At 44.9% G+C, this 17204-nt stretch overlaps 1 protein-coding gene across 4 annotated transcripts in view; it reads right to left on the bottom strand.

Moving 5' to 3' along the window:
* Positions 1 to 15352, bottom strand: part of SMARCA2 (SWI/SNF related, matrix associated, actin dependent regulator of chromatin, subfamily a, member 2) — a 120059-nt gene extending 104707 nt beyond the window's left edge. The window contains exons 1-2 of one of the 4 annotated variants that reach the window (XM_027752187.2): positions 15216 to 15352; positions 2564 to 2824 (exon numbers count right to left, since the gene is read on the bottom strand). In XM_027752187.2, the coding sequence (XP_027607988.1) occupies positions 2564 to 2788 (225 nt within the window). In that variant the 5' untranslated portion in view covers positions 2789 to 2824; positions 15216 to 15352. Of the gene's footprint in view, positions 1 to 2563; positions 2825 to 13781; positions 13900 to 14170; positions 14189 to 15215 lie in introns of those variants that run through there. The other 3 variants (XM_039384490.1, XM_027752188.2, XM_027752189.2) reach the window with 3 other exon arrangements.
* Between the last annotated feature and the right edge of the window lie 1852 nt (positions 15353 to 17204).

Raw genomic sequence — 17204 nt, forward strand, 5'->3', positions numbered from 1 at the left:
TAGTCAAAAGACTACTTAAGAAACTATCAAGAAAAATAGTTACTTTATTGTTTCTATCCAAACTGCATTATGTAAATCTACAGTAAATTTTCCTGTGGAGAGTTATCTGGCTACTAAGTGAATATACAGTACTTAATTTTCATATTAACAGTCATTAAGTAAACATACTTTGGGAATTATGATTTATTAATATCAATTTGTTTCAGCGTTTTAGCTATTGATTGATACTTTAGATTTTTTAAAACTTTTATGCATCATATTATTGTTTTTAAGCTAGACAAACATCTAACACAGAACAAAGTTGTTTCACTACTTCGTTTTTTCCTTTTAAAAAACCACATCCCATTGCATATACTGGATGTGTACCCCACAAGTAATTGTGTAACTAGGACACTTTTTGTGCCATCTCCCATTTTTTACTCCATTTCACTAGAAAAAACAAAGTGTTACATTACATCATGACTTAAAGTCAAACTGGTTTACATAGCACCGAGTAGAAAAAAAACATGTATTTGGTCAAAATGCGGGTGGCTAACCAGTTTTTTAATTACATTGAACAACATTGAAATAGTCTGGAAGCCCCCTTCCACAGCACTTCCTAAACAGACCCTTCCATCAGTCATCACAATACACTATTTCTGGGGTTGCACAGGGAAACAGACCTGAAAATTCATCTAGACTGAAAAAATAACCAAAATTTTATTTAATTTTTTTGTTTTTTTTTTTTTCACTTCTATCACCTCAACAGACCCATTTGCTGTCATACACATGAAGACATGGTGGAACCTGTGAATGGGCAATCTTAGAGGGCAGCAAGGTTGTGAAGAGAGACTCATGAAGTTACAGTCTTTGTTCCAATATCGCAGTCAAGGTAAAGTAATTTACTACAGCTATACTGACTGATGTTCTTTGAATTAGCTATCCAGACTCTTTGTGGAGCATTTTTCAAAACATTTCAATGCCACCTCAGTGGGAGAATTTCTACTCTGGCTCACAGAACCTTGTGAGATGCCTTCTGAAGTCTCTGAAAGACCTTTGTGGGATGACATTTGCTGGTTTGTTTCTAATTCTGACATAGGATTAAATGGCTGATATAACAGGATGTATCAGTTAAAAACATAATGTGTGGGGCATTCAACCATTCTATGGAAAATTCCTGGTGCCACCGTCTTCTTCTACAGGTATGGAATCACTTAAAAACAGAAAGAAATCAGAGAATTTGAAGGGTGTAGGAACCCTGGCTATGAGGTCTGAAGACAGAGATCTGGAAAGCTGGGCTGTAACTGACCCCAAAACAAAGAAATGCCAATTGCAAATGTCTAATCTGGCTAACAGCTAAATCACATGCTTCAAGATTCAAATGAAAAAGTTATAGTTACTGCACGTACTCTCAAGAGATTACACAGTTCAGTACAAATGGGCAGCTGGATGATGGCCTCCTTTCCTTCAGCTGTCTTTGTGCTATTAAAAATATACAGTTCTTCATGTAAAAGATAGTAGTGTCATGTCCCTCCTGACTGGACATTGTTTTAATAAATTAAACTGCTTCATATGTGAAAATGTCAACATGAATAAGATGAGGAAAATTAAAATGTGTTTATATTACTTTAAAACTATTCTTATAAATTTCTCTATACGCACATAACAATTCCAAGTGGAATCAACAAGAGTTACCAAAAGGTTTTCAATATGTTGACTTGTAAGCTGCTAATACGTATTTCTGAGTAGAACAACATCGCAAATGAAATTCTCCTAAACTCTAAATCTCTGGTACACAACCAAACAAAAGCGACAAGAGGAAAGAGACTGTTCTCACAAAAGAATTTCCACACAAGCAAGTATTTCCTCAAAGTAAAAAAGATTAATGACAGTCTAAGCACACATGCAATTTTAAGTGTTTAACAACCACCACTGAAGTCTAATTATTCACATGTTTTATATGACAGAGTTTCATAATCCTTTATAAGATGGAGTCTTCATAAAATAACTTGAAACCCACATTTTTAAACCACATTTTCAGTATGGAAGAGTAAACAAATTTGTAGAGAACAAACCCTTTAAGAGATGAAAATACTAGGTTTTGGTTTTTGGTGGTTTGGTTGGTTGGTTTGGTTTTTTTTTTAAAGAATAACAATTTCAGGCAAAACTAAAAACCATCCCAAAAAACACATGATATGTACAAATAGACAAGAGGGAAAAAAATAAAAAAAAGTGGTTAGAATAGTCTACCTTAGGGTTAGAATAGTCTACCTTAGGGTTTTAACACTGTAATTCATTTTTTCTCCCTAGTAATGTCTACCTTACTAAGAAGTACAGTTTACAAACGAAGATTTGCAAACTATTAACTCTATAGTTCAAACTAGTCTACTAAGAACAAGGAAACTGTTTAATCTGATACATGACTAATATTTAGTAATAAAGACAGAAGTAGGAGTGAAAACCTGAAGTTTTGCAGGTGATACACAATGTGTAATAGCAGTTATGCAGGTTCTAAACGAGTAAGTCGTTTTTCTGATCAGTGGAGAGAAGTTTAGGGAAATAAGGTTCACTTGTAAGCTATTACCTTATGCATTTGGTGGATGCTTTCCTGTGGATAATCAGTAGGCCCCATTGTTGGCATTGGATGAGGGACACTGGGCGGACCAGGACTTGGCCCCATCATGCTGTGAACGGAGCCAGGAGATGGCCCTGGTCCTGGGCTAGGTCCTAGAATCGGTCCAGGTGAAGGTCCTGGTCCAGGAGAAGGACCAGGATGAGGCATGGTGCCAGGGTCTGTAGGCGTGGACATCTATTTTCTGTCTCCTTTTCAATTAGCAGAATAGGTCTAATAACAAAAGAAAACAAAACAAAAACAAAACCACAATTTCTATGTGACATTAGGGGCACTGAAAAAAATTTAATAAAATCTACAGGCAATCGTTACTCACAGACACACACACATGCACGCTGTCATCAGCAGAAAATGCTTAAATGATCCTTAATGTTGCCCATTGGCTTGCCCATTCTTCTACAAGCCCAATAGAAGGATAAGGATCCTGACAGTTCCATCCATTTCTGGATGTCTGTATGTTACTCACAAAAAAACCCAGTTGGCATGCTATGAGAAACATCTACCAGAAACAATGGCAGTTGAACTGACTTGCTATCATCAGACACGTCATATGGGATCAAGCACAGCACTACTAAAAGCAGGCAAGAGAGCTGGGCGCCTCTGTGACTTATGTGTTCAAAAATCTCTCCCTGAAAAGCGACAACTGCCCTGAAATCCATACTTATAAAACTCACGGTAATGCAGCAAAACAAGCATTAAGAGGGTTATCAAGACTGTTTTCTGATCTTTTTTTTGTCTGCCCAAGAGACCCACACAGCACCAGCAGTGACAGCAGTAGATTTAAATATGGCTATGCTGCTCCCAGTCACCCCTCACCAAGGCCAACAGCTCTGGTGCGGAGCCATGGATCGCAGCAAGCATGGCTGGAGCAAGGGGAAGCGCAGGAGAGCGCCAACACCCATGTGAAGCCGGCAGCTTGCCCTCGAACAGCTGACTCGGTGTGAGTGGAGCCAGCAAGAATGGCGGCTGCTCCCACTCTCTCATAAGGGGCCCAGAGATAGTGAGAGCAACCAGGGCACACTGGCAGGGCTCTGAACACACCCAGCAGTTGGTGAAGAGCGCAGTCTTACTACAAGTAACCATTCCCACAAGTATGGTTTTGACATGCCTCAGAGCTCATTTCCCCATAACTGCACCAGTCACCAGTCACAGCAGTGTCAGAAGCCTCCAGTCAGCCAGATCTTCTCATGGTAGATGTAGCTCTCTGCGACCCAGGTTGCCAGGAGTGCCTAACGCCTCTCCATAAGGCTGGGACTGACAATCATTCCTTTCACGGAAGATGTGCTGTTGTCAACGAGCTGTGTCGCCAGGTTAAGGAGCCAAATGACAGAGTGAACAAGCTGTACAGCATTCATGAGAATCAGCAAGAGCCTGACATATAACTCTCAGAGATGCTACAGTTTCAGGAGTTTCAAACCTCCACTGAGGTGAAGACGCAGGTGGACTCAGAATCCTGTGATGCAGTCAGACAAGAGGTTACTGCTCACAGCAGAAGGAAGGCTCTTTCTTCCTCCTGAAAACTTGAAGATGACAAGTAGGACTGATACCTTTTACAACAGGCATGAGGCCCTGGAACTGGAACGACAGTCAACTCGTGAGGTAGACAAAGGTCCTTCTGCAATGGAGGAGCCACCTGGGGCAAGACAGCCTACCCCCTCATCACAATTGCCCCGGTTAGGAAAAAAAAGAAGGGTAGTTGTCACAGATGACTCCCTTCTAAGGGGAACAGAGGGCCTGCTATACAGACCAGACCAAAACCACAGGGAAGTCTGCTGCCTCCAAGGGGCATGTGGCTCCAAAGCTGGTGTCATCTGCAGAATTTGTGGTTTTTTTGATCATGGCATGGTCTGTACAACACCTGGTCTTCTGATACCTGAAGGGATACAACTTTCTCAAAGGAAGAAAAAGTGTTTTAGCATGAGAGCTAGCACAGCTCACTGACAGCTTTAAACTAGGTTGGAAGGAGGGAAAGGGCAAAACCAGGTCTGCCAGGGATAAGCAATGGGATGGCAAGCCAAAACTGAGGAACTGAGTGCTAATAAGATCAATCTGCTTCACAAGGTGCTGGCTACAATGAACCATACTCGAGATGTTTCTATACCAACATACACAGCATGAGGAATGAGCAAGAGGAAGCATAGGCCCAGTCCCAGATATATGACATCACTGGCATAAGTGAGACCTGATGGGATGAGTCCTGTGACTGGTGTGCCATGATGGATGGTCACATGCTCCTTAGGTCAGGGCGGGCGAAGCGGGGGGTGGTGTTGTTTGTAATGGAGGGGCCGGAATGTATGGAGCTTACAGCCGGCAATGGCACAGTTGAGAGCCCCTGGGTTAGGACTACGGGACAAACAAATAAGGCAGACGTCATTGTGGGAGTCTACTGTAGAACACCTAGCCAAGACAATGACACCAATTCTTCAAGGAACTAAGGGACACCTCCAAATTTGTCCTTATGGGTCACTTCAACTTGCCAGATGTTAACTGAGGACACCACACACCTGGCATAAACAAGTCCAGACAATTCCTAAAACAGCTGGATGCTACTTTGTGGTTCAGGTACTAAGGGAGCTGACTAGGAAAGATGCCCTCCTTGATTTGATGCTTGTTACAGTATGAGGATGGTCACCTCACAAACAGGGACAGACATGGCAGAGAAGTGTAATGCTTTTTTGCCTTCAACACTGATGACGGACTAAAGGGGGGGTCACAGTGCCCTGAGCTGAAGGACCAAGGCTGTGATAATGATAAACTCCCAGCTGACTCTGAAGTTAATGAGGGATCTGCTACTCCAGCTGGATCCCTATAACCCCATGGGGCCTGATGGAATACATCTGAGATTAATCAAAGAGCTAGCTGCTGACATCATAAGGCGCCTCTCAATGATTTTTGAACAGTCTTGGGAATCTGGAGAGGTCCCAGTTGACCAGAAGTTGGCTAACATCCTAATTTTTCAGAAAGGCAAGAAGGATGATCCTGGAAACTACAGGCCTGTCAGTCTCACTTCTGTGACCAGCAAAATTACAGAGAAGATTATTCTGAGAGGTACTGAAAAATACCTGAAGGATAATGCAGTCACTGGTCAGAGCCAGCATGCCTTTATGCTGGAAAAGTCCTGCTTGTCAAACTTAATTTCCTTTTATGACCACCCACCTGGTTAAACAAGGGAAACTAGGTGATGTCAACTTTTTGTATTTGAGTAAAGCTTTAGAAACTGTGTCTCACAGCACCCTTCTGGACAAAATATCCAGCACACAGCTGGATAAACACATCATGTGATGGGTGAGCAATTGGCTCACAGGTCGGGCACAAAGAGTTGCAGTAAATGGGGTAACATCAGGCTGGTGACTTGTCACTAGTGGAGTTCCACAGGGCTCTATCTTAGGCCCAGCACTCTTCCACATAGAATCACAGAATGGTTTAGGTTGGAAGGGACCTTCAAAACCACCTGGTTCCAACCCCCCTGCTGTGGGCAGGCACACCTTTCACTACATCAGGATGTTCAGAGCCCTGCTCAACTTGGCCTTGAACACTTCCAGAGATAAAGATCCACAACTCCTCTGGGCAACCTGTGCCAGTGCTTCACCACCCTCACCATAAAGAATGTCTTCCTAAGCTCTAATCTAAACATGCCCTCTTTCAGTTTAAAACCATTGCTGCTTGTCCTGTCACTATCTGCCCATATAAAAAGTCCCTCTGCCTCCTTTTCATAAGCCACCTTAAGGTACTGGAAGGCTGCAATAAGGCTGCAAAACCTCTTCTCAAGGCTGAACAACCGCTCCTTTCTCAGTCTGTCTGCACAGGAGAGGTGCTCCACCCATCCCTCCTCAACCTCATGGCCCTTTTCTGGACCTGCTCCAAAAGGTTCATGTCTTTCTTGTGCTGAGGACCCCAGACCTGCACAGCACTCCAGGTAGTGTCCAGGCAGAGGGCAAAGTAGAGGGGGAAATCACCTCCCTCAAACTGCTGGAACTGCTGGCCACATTTCTTTCGATGCAGCACAGGATGCGGTTGGCTTTCTGGGCTCCAAGCACACACCGCTCATCTTCATTGACTTGGCTGCAGGACTGAGTAAGTTTGCAGATGACACAACATTGGGAAGAGCTGTTGACTCTCTCAAAGGCAGACAGGCCCTACAGAGACCTCCACAAATTAGAGGACTGGGCAATCACCAGCCATGTGAAGTTTAACAGAAAAACTTCTAGTGCTAGATTCTGCAGAAACCCTGGATGTTCATAGAGACTGGGGAATGAGATGCTGGAAAGCAGTGCCACGGAAAGGGACCTAGGGATGGCAAGTTGAATATGAGTCAGCAGTGCCCTGGCAGCCAGGAGGGCCAACCATGTCCTGGGGGGCATCAGGCAAAGCATCGCCAGCCGGTCGAGGGAGGGGATTGTCCCGCTCTGCTCTGCACTGGGGCAGCCCCGAGTCCTGTGCGCAGTGTTGGGCGACACAGTATAAGAAAGACAAAAAGCTATCACAGAGCGTCCAAAGGAGAGCAATGAAGATTGTGAAGGGCCTTGAGGAGAAGTTGTATGAGGAGCAACTGAGGTCACCTGGCTTGTCCAGCCGGGAGGAGACTGAGGGGAGACCTTACTACAATCCACAGCTTCCTCATGGTGGAAGTGGAGGGGCAGGTGTCGATTTCTTTTCTCTGGGGAACAGTGACAAGACACAAGGGAATAGCATGAAGTTGTGTCAGGGAAGGTTGGATGCTGGATATCAGGAAAAGGGTTCTTCACCCAGAAGGTGGTTGGGCACTGGAACAGGCTCCCCAGGGAAGTGGTCACAGCACCAAGCCTGAGAGAGTTCAAGGAGCACTTGGACAACACTCTCAGTCACATGGTGTGATTCTTGGGGCTGCTTTGTGCAGGATGATCCTTGTGGTGTCTTCCAACTCAGGATATTCTATGATCGTGTGCTTCTATGACTTGAAACCTTGGGATCCTGTTTTCTTGCAAGGTAAGTCATGGAGGTGCCTGTGAAGGTTCTCAGTGCAAAACACTAAAGTCAATAATTAGTTCCCTACAACCCCACAACACTACCACAAAAGGAATCAAGTTATCAAATGTTCACAACTGCTAATACCGTGCCATAACTTCCTCTAAGAGACTTACTGTTCAGCTGTATGAAGGACAACACACATTTCCACACAACAAACAGTTCTTACATGAGTCAATCATCACAATACATTGCAAAATCTAAGACTCACACTCACAACTGAGTTGCTCTACATGTTATAAGCCAAATTCAATCCATTTAACAAAACAGATACCTAGCACCACCACCACCCCCCAGAAAAATGTATACAGAACCACAGCACAATAAATCACAAAACTATCAGCATATAGTATTAACATATAAATGTTAATTCACAAACGACATCTACCTACATCTATGCATTAAAATGAGTATCAAAATCTACACCTCTATTCACCTCTACTTCAAAATCAACTTGCTAGTTTCCATAAAAACTGGGTCCAGTTGCAGCTTCACTAGTTACACTGCCATTTACATACACAGTAAACATGTTCTGTACGCAAATTTGAAAATTTTTAAATTCTTTTTAATAGGAATAGCAAGTGCCCAAACTGTAAAAAACAATAATTACCAGAGGTGAATGTTGCACCACTTACACCAGACCAAGTTCCTTCACCATCTTTCTTTGAGAGAAGACAAATTCACCCCATCTCACATAATTCTGAATTGCCTTAAACACACGCGTATTCAGAGATCAGTATGTCAAAGAACATACTTCATGAAAAAAAAGTAATTTATAAGATCTATATCAGAGGAACATAAACCATTGGAAAATACTACTTAATTGCAAGTAATAAATCCTGTCTGAAGACAGCCACGGAAATAAAGAGACAAGGCAATTTTCTCTGGCAATAGTAGTCCACAAAATTAAAAAAACACTCACTGCTCTAAGCCAGAACACATCATAAATGGCCCTCTCAACTAAGGATCTGCTCCCAGAACGTACCTGTTTTAATATGATTTAACATGTTTCAAAAATAGCTTAGTTTGCATTTATTAAATCTGAGATTGTATAAAAAAACCATGGAAATTAGGCACCCTGCTCTCATTAAAATTCAGTAAGAGCTAGGTATCTAATTCCTCTAGGCCCTTACCAAAGTCTCATTAAAGTCAAAGCAAAAATCTACAAAAGGACAATAGGTGCAACAGTGGCCAGGCTCCATGCAGATAGCATTGGTATTAGTTTGGCTAAATTCTGGTGCCAGCAATGAAAAAAGCAGTACGAAGCCAACTCCCTGCCAAAGTTAGTGTTGACCTATTTGTTTGGACTGCTTTTTAATGAGTAGTGCCTGTTAGAAATACAAAGTGAGGGGGAAGAAGGGGTAAAAAAAAAAAAATGTTTCCAACAGATTACAAAGGCTACAGTAAAATAAAAAAAAACCAAACAATCCATCTTATTGTTCCAAATGACAAGGCTGCTGGCCCTCATTGTCAAATGCATTACATATTGTTTAATTGTTTCGCAAGTGTCCAATCTTACAATTTTCTCAAAACCCTCATGAGAGCACTGTTATTCACAGGATTTCAAAAAGGATGTATTTTTTCCTGAACTGTAAGCCTTTATCACTTCTTGGTTTTCATTTAAATCAACATGACCAAATCTCTTTTATAAACAGTCCCAAATGAAACTACTGGCAACTGAATTAGCTGTGGTGAATCACACAGCTCTTCCCATGGTCTGAGAGAATTTCTCCACCTCTTCCGGACACAACTAGAGTTGAGACAGGGAAGGGAAAAAAGCATCTATCAACTGTCAGTGTAACTTTAGCCAGATCCAAATACAAAGAAGTGCCACAAACCCAAGAGCTGAAGATGGAGACTTAGGATCTTTGCTCAACTATTTCTAGATCAAATGGTTTAGGACAGTCAATATCCTAAACAGAATCTGAAATAACATTCCCTAAGCATAAATGTTTCTGCACTATCATTTCATATGCACCTAGAAAGTTTTGTAGATGTAGCTAATTCAATGTACAACAGGGTCTCCATCAATTCAGTGTTTCTATTACATATATATTTTAGTATAAACCTGCTATAAACACAAAGGTAACAAAAGTACGGATTTTTTTTGCATGAGGAAAATATGCAATATTAGCAGATCCCAAACTAAAACACAGCAGGTAACAAACCATTTGCATTACTTTGGAATTCAAGACCAGCTGTACACCCAAACAGATCTAGGGATTACAGACTGCTTTGACAGGGCACACACCGAGTCTAAGAACAGATGGAGCAGTAAGAATTTATAATTCTTCCAGCTAGTTCCCTTCACCATCCAATATAACTTCGGCCTTTCCTGTCAGCCTAAACTGAACTTCAGCCAGAATGTTTTGGCCAGATCCCCTACCTTAGATACATAGTGGAAAGTAAGGAAACTGTACCACTTAGCTTTGATGAAAAGGAAATATGGACCCACACAACAGCTACAGAGATACTGCAAAGCTGACTGTAACTCTGTCTTCATGGAAAAATAATTACAGTCTACTTCTTCCCACACACCTCCAACTGGTCATGATTCACAGGTGGTTTTGAAAAGATATGTGTACTTGTGATATGCTACAGGCTAAAGGAGTTACCTTTATTACACTACCACAGAAAGCATAAAATGATACTGTCACTGATTTGTATTACTTGCTTAATCTGCTAATCAAATTAATACATTCAAAGTAAAAGAACTGATTAGTAACAACAGCCGCTCATCATCATTAAATAACTTATCATGCTTAGAAGTAAATTTTTATTGCTTTGTGTTTTGTATTGTACAACCTCACAGGACACTCTTCTTTACTTTTATCATGTTTTTACTATTGTCATCTGATCAATAAACAGGTTTACATCAAACAACAAAAAACCTGTGAAGAGTGAAATCTTCAACTAACTTATATTCAGTTCACGTAAGAGAAGCCAAACACACTAACAGCTGAGATCCTGCCTTTGCATACTCACCTGAGTAACTTCGCTGTAACTTGAAAACCTTCTGTAACGGAATTTGTAGTTTAAACTACAAACCACAAAACCAGAAATGCTGCACCTTGATTACTTATCCAGACATTTAGGCCAGAGAAAAAAAAAAACCTCTGCACACTGCTTTAGCTGCTTGTCTAGCTATCTACCAAAAACTGTTGCGTGCACCTCAGCAAGGCTAGCAAAATGAGTGGTGTGCTTATACCAGAAACTTCATTGTGGAGTACTATAAGATCCCTTTTCACGTGCATGGAGTTTACTTTAGGACGATAGTCTAATACTCCCCACCTTCAAATATTCTTGTAGAAATTCTTACTTCTGCTGTGTAGATGTTCCAGCTTTTCACAAAGCTCAACCACTCTAACTTACAGCCTACCCTCTTACAAAATGCTAAAACTGGCATCAAAAAATGACTGCCTAAGAGCTGGGAGGTGAATGTACTGCAGATTGTCAAAAGGCATAATCACAAATCAGAGTTCACTCAAGTTAAGCTAAGCTATGCTGCCGGACACTACAGCACAGACATATGATCCTTTCTGATGGCTTTGCTGCAGAAGACAGTAGCCTTGAGGAAAACAGAGCCAATAGCTGCACTGAGAACTCTTAACTGCCATCAGGCAATGTCTAAGATCACGCTCATGTTTGCTACATATGTCAATTCCACTTTCAGGCATAGAAAACTGATATATGACACCACTCAGTGGTCACAGATTTAAGTTTTCATACCATGAGCTTTACTACAGGTATTAATCACAGTTATTGAATGTTGTCTTCTCATTTAATTCTAAAAAACAAAAGCCATAATGAGAGGCAGGCAGAAGTAAAGGAATGCACCATATTCCTGAAAGGCCTTGCCTTTACTTAAACAGGGAAGAAGAGGAGAAAGAAGGGAGAAGATTGTTTTAAATACAAGTTAGTTACTGCAAAATACCAATGAAAAGATGAAAAATGTGTAAATTCTGTAACAACAAACTTATTTTTAACATTTTCTCAAAGGCCCCACCTCTAAATGATGCATCTGGGTACTCAAACGCTGAAGTGATACATAGGAAATAATCTCTGCCAAGTGGAGACAAACAGGAAAATTTTTACAGCTGAGAAGTAATGACTTTACATGTGTCAGAAACAAAGAAACTTTTCAGTATTATTCTTCTTATTCTGCTACATTTACAAACTACCAAAGCTGTGTTAAGCCTTACTTCTTTCCCTTATTCACCCGTCCTTATTTTATCTTGGAAATAAGGCATGAGTTTTCTCTGCTGTCAATTTTATGGTAGGTGATCTTTATGCCACAATATTGTGTTTCCTACTCCACTAGAGGATCAAAAAAATAAAAACTACTCAGATACACTTCAAAAGTGAGGGAGCTCCAGGAAACACTCTTTATACATAAACTTCAACTGCAGCTCAAAACACACAGAAACGTAACAGGCATTTTGACAAGTAATTTGCAAAAATGTTCTCAGTCATATGAAAAGTCTGCTTCTGAAAAGGATCACTAATTCACAGCAATATTACTAATTAGGACTATGAAAAACAGGTAAAAGTGTAGACACTTTTTTAAGTTGCTACTGTGCACATTCTGACCTTAACTTCAAAAGTCTAACAAAAAATATACCTGCAGATAGTAATTTCAAACAGGCCTTTGTCAAGAATATATTTAATGTAAGTATGCTAGCTGGAGGACGTTTTCTCTTGTCAATTTTCAGGCCTCAGATGTTGGTGAAAGCATTTTTCAAATTTTACAAGAAACGCTCACAGACCACTTCAGAAATGAATAAAAGAAAAGATCTAAGACTGCTTTGAACAGAGTCTCCTGGCACACGTTCTATGAAACACCACAGAAATACCAGTCCTAAAGCTGAGACATAACTCATGAGAGAACGACTGCATATAATGAAGCTTTACCCTCACCTCTGGCAAGTCCACATATTCTGTATGATACTCTTTAATTTTTAAATACTCATTATCCATACAGTCTTTTTGCTTTCTATTACTGATATACATGGACATAAAAACCCGCCTTAAGGCAACCCTATCCTTCTGGTACACAACTTTTTTCCCTAGAATAACAAAAGGACAAAAGAAACAAAGTCAAAGACAGTAATAGAGCAATTAGGTTCCCAAAGAGAAAGTGTGCCTGTATTTGCACAACAATAGTAATTTACACAGAAGAGAGTGCTCCACCCCGAACATGTAACTGGTATACTACCAAAGGAATTAAATTCCGGTAGAGAGTTTATCGTCTGAGCCTTAAGGGCTTTGGTTAAAACCAAGTAACCCTTTAGAAAGCTAAAGTAAAAAGGAAAAGAATGCAAACGGAACAACACTGTGTCACAGACCCCAGATCAATTTTTTTTTACTGAAAGCACGCAGAATACTTAAACGGTAAAAAAATCCAAACAAACGAAAAAATCATCAACCACCTTATCTCTTCAGTTCTTCAATTAGTTACTTACTTACATACTCATATTTAAATATTCATAAAAATACATCCTAAAAAGAGCGGTGTTAACATAAAATTTTCTAAGTCTGAATATCAAACATAAACGGCAGATGCCAAAAGAAAAAAAATTCTGGGTGATCTGTGTAGTCATGCAGACAGTTAGCCACTCCCTTTACTTGACCACAGCTCACGCTTGGGGTGGGGAGGGGGGGAAGGAAAAACAAACCAATCGGTTAACTGTAACTTCAGATGGAGTTTAGAAGAGCTGTAACTTTTCCAGCCGTGCGCAGTTTGTTGTTCCACCATCATAAATTTAAAGGGAGGCGGGGGGAGGAGACAACCTAAGAAACTCCATTTCGCCGCGCACCGCGGGCACAACGGCAAAGGACCCGCGACCCGGGAGCCCCGGGGGGCGGCGGGGCGAGGGCGGCCGCTCCCTCCGTGCGCGGCCGCACCGCTGTGCCCGCGGGGGTCCGGCCCTGCAGGGCGGGCGGCGCGCAGGCCTCGGCGCCGGGCAACCCGCCGCCTCCCCGCAGAGGCGCCGGGGCGGGCGCGCACAACCAGAAGGGCCCTGTTTTCCCCCCCGGCCTTTCTGGAAAGTTTTCTCCCCGGTCGACAGGCTGTAAAACGCCCCTGCCTGGAGATGCAGCCCCGCTGCCGCCTTCTCCCGCCCATCCCCGAAGCAGCGGCTGCGGTGCCCGAGCACGGCCCCCGTACCTCTGAGGCGGCAGGCGGGCGGGCAGCCGGGTCATGCCTCAGGGCTGGGCCAGGCCCGCCTGCCCGCCTCTCCTTCCCTCCGCCACCATGTCACGCCGACCAAACATGTCTGTGCGCCTGTCTGTGGCGGCGGTGACTTCCTGATCCGCCGCCGCTCGCACAGGCGGAGGGACGGGAAAGGCCACCCCCCGCCCCCGCTGCCGCCTCCCGGCTCTGCCCCGCAGCGGCCCTTGGACGGGCTCCGCTGCCCACTGGCCCCGCCCGGCAGTGTCTGCAGCAGCGCCCCGCCGCCCGCCCCCGCCTCCGGCAGGGCACAGAACTTTTCCAGGTGCCAACCACCGCCGTGGTTGTCCCCTCTCCCGACATAGGTGCAGCCGATCTGCGGATACCTGAGCATCCGCGCGCGTGCATCCTCGCTCCCGCCCGGCCCGGTTAAAAAAAATAAAATTTCCGCGCACACCGGAAATAAAACGCTTTTTTGCTTGGCAGGCGATTCCAAAATTGTAGCGCATGTTTTGTGCTACTCCGCTTGGAGGGCGGGATTTCTGCAGGGAAAACGGGAGGGCTACGACGACACACACGCTATTTTGGGAAGTGAACCGCGACACCTTTACAGCAGGACTGACTGCACAGTTAAAAACAGGAGACCTAAAAGCAACAGGAGCCGCAGTCTGCCGGCCGAAGTCCCAGCCCCCGCTGCTCCCCCCTCCCCGCTGTGTGCAGTGCTTGTGACAGAAAGGCAGGGAGATGATCCGGATCATGGCCTCCCTGGCTCTGCCGGGGAACACCGCTACTCTCCTCGCAGGCGAGACCGCTCTCTCGCGCACCATCTTCCTCCCTGCTCGTGCCTCCCTACTTCCCCTTCCTCGGCTGGGTCTGCGCCAGCGTGTGCCACGGCGGAGAAAAAGCCCCGCCGCACCGCGCTCTGCCGCCTCCGGACACCGTGAACTTCACCCTGCGACCCCCGGCAGGCGCGGCGGGGCCCCCACGGCCCGTCCGTGCGGGCTGTCTCTCCCCACGGATCTGTTTCTGCCGTGCCCGCGTCGCCCGCAGCCCGTGACACGCTCGCTGGGCGGCAAGACCGAGAGCGCCGCTGACTCACGAGTCAGCCACCGGCGACGCCGCGGGGGTTCTGTCGCTCCCGCCCCGGAGATCCGCATCACGATTATTCCAAAATAATACCGGATCAAAACTTTCTTCTCTCCACCCACTGGGACATATAAATATTCGGGAGGGCCGGGCGCCGGGGAAGGTGGGGAGAGGAAGCAGGTGGCACGGCGGCGGCCGGGACCGGCGGGGCCGTGCGCGGGGAAGGGCAGAGACGGAGAGAGGGAAGGTGGGCACGGTGCGAGCCGGCGCGGCCGCCGACAAGGAAAGACCGTGCCGGCTACGGGGAGCGGACGGGGGGCGGACCGAGTTGTAAGTTGTATTTACCTTCCGTCCGGGCGGAGCGCCGTGCTGGGTATCGCTCCTCTCCCCCCTCGGTGAGTCACCGAGCCCGGAACCGGAGCGAGGGACTAGATTACCAACATGACTTCACTGGTGACAGCCATTCCCTCCTCTTCCTAAACTCCTGCCCCTCCTTCGGCCCCCCTTCGCGGACGCCACTGCTCAGGAAGCGGTGCTCCCATTGGTCCGCCGGCCAGGGAGTGTCCGCCCCCCTGCGCGGAAAGGGCTGTTCTATTGGTCGCGGCGACTGTCGCTCAGCCGGGCGGCCGGGGGGGGGTGTGCTCCGCTCGGCTCCGCGGTGCGGGGACAGGGGGAGGAGGTTGTGCCGTGCCGTGCGGCGCCGTGCCCCGCGTGTCTCCGCCGCGCCCCAGCTCGTATCTGCTGGGGGGAGAGAGGGGCAGCAGCGCCTGCCGTGCGGAGGCGGCGGCAGGGCACCGGCGGCACTCGCGGGAGTAGTTTGGGGAAGAGGTGGAGAAGGTGCCGGAACTGCGCCGTGCCCCTGCCCCGCTGACGGAGGGGGCAAGGGTCCAGGCTGATGGGCTTGAGGTCTGCAGTACCTGGCGTTTGGGCTCTGTGGGTGTCCCCTGCCTTTAAAAAAAAAAAAAAAAAAAAAAAGTCGGGAACAAAAACTTGGACGCCCGCCGTTCTCTCTCAAAGGGTACTGTCGTGGACAAGAGAAGGAATGCCGAGAGCATTCTAGCTGAATCGGTCTCTCATGCGGGCGGCGGCTCCAGCGGCAGCGCCGGGGCTGCCCGCAGACCCTCCTGGGGCAGCTGCTTGAGTGTCGGCGGAGACCGTAAAGCCGACCTAGAGGAGAGATCTCTCGTTATAGTGCAGTTATGTTTGTTCCGTCTTGCTTGCTTTCGTCCGCGGAGCTTTTTACAGCTGATACAGAAGTACACTTTCCAGCTCCGCGTGCTGGTGCCGTACTTCTCTGTGGCTTTTTTGTGTTGTTTTTGATGGTGGTGATCGTGGGTTTTTTTTTTTTTGGGGGGGGGGGGGTGGTTTTGTTGTTGTTGTTGGTTTTTGGTTTTTTGGGGGGGGTTGGTTTTGTTTGTTTGTTTGTTTGTTTGTTTGGATTTTGGTGGGGTTTTTTGTTGTTTTTTTGGGGTTTTTTATGGTGTACATCGTTTACCTGGTTTGCAGGGCTGCAGAGCTCTCACGTTGTTTGCACAAGCTAGCTGTTCGTGTAACAGGCGATTGAGTACTTCATTAAAGTACTGGGCCCGCCAGTTTAAAGGGGTTTTTTTGTTGAATACCAGTTTTAGAGACAAAAAAAAATTCAGCCAGACCACCGTACGTGCAGTTATATTTTTTTAAGATCTTATCATATGGGAGGTATTTGCCCTTCTGAAGCTAGTGTATCTCTCTTACTGTGAATTTCACTTTTTACTACGGAGTAAAAATGTTCGTAGGAACTTCAATATTAAAATCAGAAGCTACTACAGATGCTTAGGTGACCGAATTTAACATGAAGTTTCTCTGCTGTGGGCAGGTGGATTAATTAAGGACCTGAAGCAGTGCTGGGAGCACCAAATACACCTTGTGGTCTTTAAGTGACAGCTATTGTTTACGTGGTGTTTAGCTTGGAGCACTTTTCATGGTTCGAATTGGAGCAGTAATCACCAAGTTACAATGCTGGCAATACAGTCCTAATTACTGCTGCTTCTGTAGTTTTCCAACTTAGTCGTTCGCTTTATCTTACTTGTAAAGTCAACTACCAAAATGCGGAAAGACAAGTGTGTAAGAATCAGAGCTAACTGGACAGCACTAAGTGTCAATAAAATAAAAAGTTTCAAAGACTACATTTTCAGTTCACCCTTGTCTGTGAAAAATATTTACTTGGGAACAAAATCAAAGAAACTGAAACATTCAAATCTGTGTATACAAAATAGTCTATGTCATTATGTAAATCTTTTTATGTGTAATTTATAGCTTTGCTTTTAGCTTTGTCTTAAGCTATGAGTCGCAAAC

The sequence above is a fragment of the Pipra filicauda genome, unplaced genomic scaffold, assembly GCF_003945595.2.
Source record: "Pipra filicauda isolate LSUMZ 115617 unplaced genomic scaffold, ASM394559v2 scaffold35_size7292922_pilon, whole genome shotgun sequence".
Classification (NCBI taxonomy): domain Eukaryota; kingdom Metazoa; phylum Chordata; class Aves; order Passeriformes; family Pipridae; genus Pipra; species Pipra filicauda.